Source organism: Atta colombica, unplaced genomic scaffold (assembly GCF_001594045.1).
Source record: "Atta colombica isolate Treedump-2 unplaced genomic scaffold, Acol1.0 scaffold293, whole genome shotgun sequence".
Classification (NCBI taxonomy): domain Eukaryota; kingdom Metazoa; phylum Arthropoda; class Insecta; order Hymenoptera; family Formicidae; genus Atta; species Atta colombica.
The window spans coordinates 582,320-591,029 of NW_017259396.1; the positions used below are offsets into that span (position 1 = coordinate 582,320).

General features: G+C 27.9%; 1 protein-coding gene and 1 pseudogene across 2 annotated transcripts; one reads left to right on the forward strand and one right to left on the reverse strand.

Annotated features, from left to right (window-relative positions):
• Positions 1–191: 191 nt before the first annotated feature.
• LOC108690044 (peroxisomal membrane protein 11C) lies at positions 192–2,266 on the reverse strand. Of its 2 annotated transcripts, none has more exons than XM_018197114.1 (5): positions 1,954–2,266; positions 1,246–1,534; positions 891–1,069; positions 654–722; positions 192–537 (listed from the first exon to the last, which is right to left on the reverse strand). In XM_018197114.1, exons 2-5 carry the CDS (start codon positions 1,474–1,476, stop codon positions 330–332), a joined length of 687 nt encoding a protein of 228 aa, XP_018052603.1. In that variant the 5' UTR covers positions 1,477–1,534; positions 1,954–2,266; the 3' UTR covers positions 192–329. The 2 variants fall into 2 exon arrangements, with proteins under 2 accessions (XP_018052603.1, XP_018052602.1); XM_018197113.1 differs by having other exon boundaries at positions 1,246–1,482; positions 1,954–2,259.
• Positions 2,267–4,564: 2,298 nt separating this feature from the next.
• LOC108690028 lies at positions 4,565–7,141 on the forward strand (annotated as a pseudogene).
• Positions 7,142–8,710: the final 1,569 nt, after the last annotated feature.

Consider the following 8,710-nt stretch of genomic DNA (forward strand, 5'->3'; position numbering starts at 1 on the left):
ATAATATAATAATAAAATAATAATTTAATAATATATAATAATTATATAAAATCGCGAACGAAGATTGAAATATATTTGATTTCAGAATGCAATCTATATTGTAAAAATGCAAAATACTTTTCAACTTGAACGATGAACCTATCGTTTTAAAAGATCATCAAAGCTACAACAAAATTATATTTTAATATAAATTTTTGATCCGTATTAATTTTTTATTTAATATCAATATATGTACAACACAACTTTATACAAAGTAGTATATACAATACATTCATCCACATTTTTTGCAATTGATAAAACCTCTCCCAAATTAATATTTAAAAGTATTTTCAAATTTTCATTTGGCGACTGAGAGCTTGATAAAGTCCAATTAATGACGATATTGTCCCAAGTGCACCAACATGCCATGTTTTTAAACGGCCTCCCCAAAGTATTCCTGGTGGTAAATAGCTAATTGCATAAGAAATATCTAGCATTATACGTGTGCATGTCAATAGTGCACTTCGTCGTTGTTTGTTGAGGTCTTTCAATGTGATACTATATTAAAAAAGAAACAAATACATAATTCATTTTCATATTTTTTTAAGGAATAATATTACTGAGATAAAATCATTTAAAACTTAATATTATCACAAATATGGTAAGATACTCACTGTGTATTAACATTACTTTTTTTCAATCCTATTTTATATCTTTGAAGCTTTTGTAATAATCTAAACGATCTAAAATAATAATGAAATATTTTACATTTTATTTTTTAAATGTGTGCTTCTAAGAAAATAATTATTATAAGATTGTTCTGATATAAAATAGTGTGCATCTTCAACAATTATGAAATATTATGTGAATATTAATTTGAAATATTATAAAACATATTTTGGCTTACTTACTTCAATAACGACAGGTGTAGAGAAACTATCCAAAACCAAGTTGTAGCAAGATCCCATTTATCATTATTAATTGATACAATATTATGCTGGCCAGCCCAAGCAATATGCTCTATGGGAGAATAAATAACATCTACTACATTTTGTATCACTTGGCTCCATCTAATCAACCGATCAGGTTCCTATTATTAGATTACATATGAAATTTAAATGGCTCTAGAAAAATAATGCAATGCATTTCCATTATATAGTATTCTTGAGGTAGCTGATTAAAAGATTTCAGCTATGTACTTATTATCAGCTATGTTCTTAATTTTTAACTGTACACAATTAATCCATATTAAATTAATAGAGATACCTGCTTTCCCCATCCATATGTCATCATATAATGAAGCGACGGAAGATCATCTAGCAAGCGCAGCATCACCCTGCATTCACTCATCTGACTTCCAAAGGTCTTGAGTTTCTTTTCGGCACTTTTAGATGAAGTACACACAGTAAGTAACTTTGCCGCATAAGACAAAGTTCTTAACATCTTATCTCTGCCGGAATATGTTTCCAAATAATTGCTCATGAGTGGAAGATCCATTTTGCCCTTTATTTATTTACAAAAGAAAGAATTGAACTTAATAATTACTGTAGGTTTACTGCAACAAAAGTTGTAAAATGTATTATAATTAATTTGTTACAAAACAAGAACTTGATATAAATAAAAAGATTAAATCCTCTTACTTTATCTATTGAAGAAAATATATAAAAAAAAGAAATAAGAATATTTAATCTTTACTTTTTGTAAAAATTATAAAATGAATAGAATTATAATAAACAATTCTTAAAAAAACAATTTTAGACAAAAACAAAATCGATTAAGATAATACAGATAGTAACTGTTCCAAGATTAATAACTTTTGTAATAGGTATTACAGAATTATAGGTATATTAAAAAGAATTACTTTTATTCTTACTACTTTATTCTACTTTTATTCTTAATTTTGTTTGACATTCATACAAATCACATGCATTTCCTTGCATTTTATTTGTTTTATAAACAAACAATTCTACATACCTAGGAAAGAGTTCCTGTGATCTGTAATACTGACGAGTCTTCTCTTTCTATAATCCTGATGAAATATGCGCAGTCACGCTCAGGTGTATTCTGTTAACAACAATTGTTTTTATTACGGCATATGTTACAAAGCATATTCGTTCGTCTTTCTCGGTCTGTCATACGAGAGAAAGTCCAGTGATTTGCATAGAACCAACACCGTCATCGTTCAATCTGCATTCGAGTTGTCATGAACCGGTTGTGCCGCACACAAATGCATTGATTAATACCGAACTGAAGATAATTTTCATATATCTATTCATATATCTATTCATCTAAAACGATCCTAATTGACATATTCCTCTTGGAAAAATAGTCAGCTGATTCGCCTATCTAGTACGCCATCTGGCGTTCGTATGCATCGTATTGTTAGCTTTTTGAATCTTGGTCTTGTCACAGAGTCTGCAATTATTATCGGTGTGTTGTTGTTGCATAATAAAAATATTAAAAATCTATTATTGAATATACAGTACAAGATCACTGTTAGTTAAAGAGATCACTGTTATAAAAGAGAAATAATGCTCTCAGACAGCATTTTTATTTTTCTTTTGTAAATACTATAGATTTATTTATATCAATGTATGTAATTGTATTATCAAATACAAATTATAAAAATTTTTATAGAAATAGTTTTCTGTTATTTTCTTTACAGATGTAGGCGCCGTTTCAGGTTTCAATAGTAACAGCCATACTGTCAATATTTTTGTCTGATATTGCAAGATACATATATTACATAATCGATCAACCTGGAGCATACATAACTATATTTATGTATTATAGTTATGCGTGCATTTTACAAAATATAAAAATAGCAGCTTAAGAATTAATTTAGGATATAAATATTACTTATGAACTTTAAGTTTAAATACATTAAACTTTATATATTGAATTAAATACATTGAACTTTATATCACGAAAAAACTTTGATATCGTAATTAAATAAACATCAATTGTCAATAAAAAGATTGCACTAATAATAACAACAATTATTTACATTCAGATAGCACAGAATATTTATGATAAATATTTATTAATATTCATTATTTGAAATGTTATATAAGTATTTTATATAAGTATTTTATTGTTACGTAATTATTATTATACATATATTTTATATAAAGCTTTATTTGAAATATTATTAAAATATGGACTAAATATTTCATGTAATGTTTATAATAAATATAAATAAATATTTCAATATTTATACAATAAATATTTATGATCTGTGCAATCTATAATAGCATTTTCGGCTACAGATTTGCATCAATATAGGTTGAATTAATTCATGTTCTCCTATTGATATAATGTAACATATCAATCAATAGCAAACAGTAATCCAGGTTAATGCAAATTGGTCGGACTGAAAACGCTGAAAAGAACACAAAAATATTTATAATAAGTATAAAATATTTAAAATAAGTTTTTTGTAAATATTTTATAAATATTGCGTGCTATCTGGGCAACTTCGATATAAGAATAAATTAAAGGCATTATACAAAAAATAGTGTTAATTATAATTAAATTTTAATTAATTTCTACATTTCTACATTATCTCTATTAAATTCTGAATTTAAATTTTGATTCTATAAAATCGATCATTTTTTATCTTTATGCGCTAACGATATATTTTTTTATGTATTTATATTTTTTTATGATTAAACACTTGTGGGCTCCAAAAGGCAGAACACAATCAAGATGTTTGATCTGTTGGATTAAGCGAAAAACAATTTGTTATGATCTTGTTATGTTTTTGCACCTTAAGTCAGTTGGACTCGAATAAATGATGAAGTACAGATTTTGTAGCAAATTGCGACGGAATCATAATTTAATGTAAGTAATTAATTTAAGTATAAAAATTATTTGCGAACAATAGATTTTAATGAAACTGCGAGTAGTTAATTTCTCTTTGCGTAAAAAGAAACTGATGAAATTATACCAAAATATTAACTTTATTTGATAATAATAATAATAATAATAATAATAATATATAATAGTAGTCTTTTTATATACATTAAAATTTTAACAAGTACATATTTTCCAATTTTTATAAGGCTGATACTAACAAGACCACATTTTCCATATTTCTTATCAGCATACACATTAATACAATGTTTTTATGATTGCACTCCTGTCAGACAACAGCGTGTAATAACTTAGAGTATGGTATATATCAACGTAATAATATAAATTTTTTTTTGAGCATTAAGCTTTGAAGCATTCTTTGATAATTAATAAAATCATAAAATTTTTTCTTCTTGACCAAATGTATCAAAGTATTTGTAGTGAGATTTCGACCGCACCCTTAATTGCAATATTTCAATATGTAATAGTCCAGTTAATTTAGTAGATATTTGCCAGACAAAAATTACAAACAAAATTTGCTAGTTAGTAACAATGAACTATATTATCTCTGATTATAACACAATAGTATGAATCAGATATATATTTTTTGCTTATCAGATTGTGCAAAGTTCATATTGATGACTCCATAGACATCGTGTACTTTTATACTGTAAAAAATAAAATGTTAATTTTAATTTAAAGATGTATAGTAAATTTTCTAAATGCAAAAATGTTAAAATTAACATATGTCTTTAAGTTAAAAACGTTTTATATTTTATATTACAGTGTAAAAGCTATAGGTAGGATGAAGCTCGTCAACTTTGCGAGAATTTTGTTGCTTTTCGAAATTTACTCTCTCATCAATGTAATCGCCAAGCAGACATCTGATGCTTTCGAGAATAACTTTCGTATGATAGTGATCACTTACAAAAATGCAATAGAGAGAGGTATATTAAGATCTATCTAAATTATATTTTATAATAAAAAGATTACCTAAGATATATAATTATAAAGATAATATTATTTTTTATTGCAATTAAAATGTTATAAATTAATCTAATATTCTGAATTTTTATTCTTGTAATTGAATAAGAGAAGGTAGTGAAAAAGAATAAAAATTAGTGGTTTAAATAAAAATTTATATATTATTTAGATGAGTTATGTTTATTATGAGTTATGTTAAGTTAAAATTTATAAAAAGACTGAATTTTTAGATATTTGATTTATATATATGTATAAAGGAGTGAGGAGGTATAATTAATATTATTATGATATTTTTCTAGAGAATATTCATTATATTCTGTATAGAGTCCGAGAATTAAAATAAATAAAAATAAAATGAGTAAATAATAATAAAAGGATTAAAATTTATTGATATAAAAATTAGAGGTAAAAGAAGGACAATTTCAATGTAGAAAATTAGAAAAATTAGATTGAAATGTCAAGAATAAAAGATATACGAAACAATTTAAAGACAGTTTTAATTATTAAGTATGGGACATATATAAACAAAAGAGAAGTGCTTTGGATAGAGCACTCGCGATAGAGGAAGGATGTTCCCTATGCAAATTTGAAGAGCAGCAATGCAAAAAGATTGTAAGATTTGACGGCAGTCCGGATGAATCTGGAGAAACTACAGGTGCTATAATTATGGATGGATAATGAAATAAAAGCTTTTCTTCTCAGCACACAAGTTATATGTAACGTACTTGTTAGTTGGATGTAATTTCGCCCTACTGAAAAAAAATCAGTATAAAGTTACATAACAAAATCATGTAATTAAGACAAGTAAATCATCTGAGATTGTTCCAAATCAATACATGATTTTTTTAAATTACGTAATTTAAAAAATCACATGATATTAGAAATAATTTCATCCGTATTGTGATTTTGTAGTCATCGAATTTTAAGGACTTGAATAAAATTAGAAATAGAAGAAAAAAATATATCATCGTGTAGCTTTTCAAATTATATAAAAAAATCACGTACTGATTTGGAATAATCCGTTATGTGATTTACTTATCTTAATTATATTATATAACTTGATTTTGTTATGTAACTTTGTGACATAATTTTTATTCAGCAGGGCCTACTCAACATTATAACTATAATCTAACACACGTGTATGTTACATATAATTTGATGTTTACTGTGTTGTTTCGTTAAACTTATACAGCAGGGAGGTTATTCAAGAAATGTATTCTTTTCGATAGAGTATCAATGGATATAGATCAATGGAGTAGGATTGCGAAACGTAAAGAATGCCATTTCGGTGGTTCGTAAGGTATTGAAGTATACCTTCAAACATTCCCTCCTAATCGGAGACTTAGCTACGCAGTTTGCTGTAAATATGGGATTCAAGAATGAATCTCTGCAAACGAATGAGTCCAAACAGATGTGGAAGCAATGGAAACAACAACAACGAACAAATGTCAACCCAACTTTTGGAAAGTATTAAGAGAGAAGACATGCTCTTTTTCAGCATATTTCAATTTATTATTACTTCTTCGGTATTCTTGCGCTATCTAGAACGTTATGCTGAAATCAACAACTAGCTGTGGACCTTATCACATGATAGAAGATGATAAAAGCAATAGAAACACGCCAGTAGGAAGATTTTCCTAGGAGGAAAATCATGATTCAATTAGTATTCTTGCGATAGACTCACAGGGACGCACAGCTGCTGAACGAATGAAGTTAAGTACAAGATACCTGGATGTGTCGGAGATTCTTCTATTGTAGGAGCTGGCGCCTATGCTGATCAGAGGATCGGTATAGCTGCCAGTACTGGCGATGGAGATATTATAATGCGTTTTTGCCAAGGTAACATTATGTATTAATATAAACATGTATTTTCCAGATATATTTTAATGAACTAAAATAGAAATTTATATATTCTATTTTGATTTTGGTCTTAATCTTCCTACTTTAATTTTAAATTTGTTAAAATTAAAATCTAGTGTAATATGTATAGTAAATTTTTAATAATATAGTTGTTGAAATTAAATTGAATCATTTTTGCAGCTTCCTGGCGGTAGAGGAAATGCGTTATAGAGCGTCGCCAATGGAAGCTGCTAAAAAGGCGATTAAATCATCCATCACTATCGTTTAACTTCTTCGATGTGATGGTGATTGCGTTGAACAAAGAAGGAAAATAGGAGCAGCGTGTAATGAAATGTTCGAATTTCCTTATATCGCAACTCCCACTTTAGGTCTTAGATCATATTTTATTCGATGCCAATTATAATTTGTATAATTATTAGGAAAATTTCATTTTCACGTTTTTCCGAACTTTAAAACAGTATGATACTATTTGTAAATAAATATGTAAAAGTTGTATAAGTTATATAAATTTGTATACATATAACATTATTTTTCTTAAATATTAATAACATTTACGAATTAATTACGGCAACAAATGTTGCTGTTATATTCAAGTATTAGACAAAATGCATATATTTAAATGTTACTATAATTTGCAAATCTTATGGAAAAAATATATTACCCATATATATATATATGACGATTTTTAGACGAAATATACATACAATTTACTTGCCTTTTTTATTCCACTTCTAATTTCTGAAGATCATTTATAAGATCATTTTATTTCCATGGTAATGCTTCATAAAATCAATATGAATTTTAATGGAAACTTAAAATTGATTAAAGTAAAGAAAATTACGCACACTTATAACTGAGCGATTTAACATAATGATCACTATCAAAATTAAGAGAAAGAAGAAAACGCACAAACAGAGAGTAACGTAAATAAAGTGCCATCAGGTTATTTTTAACAAACTCATTTATTAAAGTACTAAAAAGGATGGAAACGAACAAAATCGAAAAGTTGCACATATAAATATCAAGTAGTAAGAGTAGAAGAATAATATATTACGAACTATATATCGCGCGCGGGGATGCGGCGGAGAGGGGCAAAGGAAACAGGGTGGCGATCGTGCCTTTTGGCTCGCTGATTTTATACTCGAGACGTCGTAAAATATATACACATATAACTCGTTTCTCTGCGTTTCTTTTTTCTTTTTTTTTTACGGGAGCATTCATCGAGGAATCGAGGATGGGAGATGAGAGCTCGAACGGTTCGGAGCAATAATTCTTCGTTAAATCGGAATTAAATTTTCGTAACTATAATTACGAAATGTCGATTTTACAATTCGTACAAGGTACGTATTATGAAATTATTCGGAATGGATTCCAATCGGAATGGATTCCGATCGGAATGATTCCGTTTTTTCTACAAATAGAATTTTAAAAAATAATTGAATAATTTCGAGATCGGAATAAATTTCATAATACATACTCAGGTCAACCGTTTTAAGTTTGACCTCGCAAACTCCGCGTTTCATACTCCGAACCCTTCGCTCGATTGCACGCACATAACCGAGAATGTCTCTCGCCGGATTGGAACCGCGTTCGGGATCAGGCGAAAGCAACAGGACACCGTATATCCATGAAAGAATTGATCTATTTTATAGCATTTCATTTCGAGAAAAGAAAAGAAAAGGTGACCCTTATAATTATAACAAACACGTCGTCAAATACGAAGTAGATCTTTTTTTTTCTTTTCACACATTTTCGCTTATTCACGGCGTTTGCCTGCGGAGAGCCATGGAATTATTTAAATCCTCACCGCCTCTACACCGTTTTCCTTCTCCTTCCTTCTTTTGTTTTATCGTCGTTTTGAACATCATTTAGTCGTTTTTTTTTTATTATACTTTCCCGATACTCTACTTCTCCTTTCTTCTGATCAGTATCGCTCTCTTTTCTTTCCCCTTTCTTCTCCCTCTCTTTCTCTCCCTCTTTCCGACGATATATATTTATGTATATATGTATATATTTATATAAATATACATAT

Coding starts and splice junctions, on each gene's coding strand:
- LOC108690044 (XM_018197114.1), bottom strand. CDS start 1,476: ATGGATCTTCCACTCATGAGCAATTATTTGGAAACATATTCCGGCAGA. Junction 1,070..1,245: donor CATATGGATGGGGAAAGCAG/GTATCTCTATTA, acceptor ATCTAATAATAG/GAACCTGATCGGTTGATTAG. Junction 538..653: donor AAAAGTAATGTTAATACACA/GTGAGTATCTTA, acceptor TTTTTAATATAG/TATCACATTGAAAGACCTCA.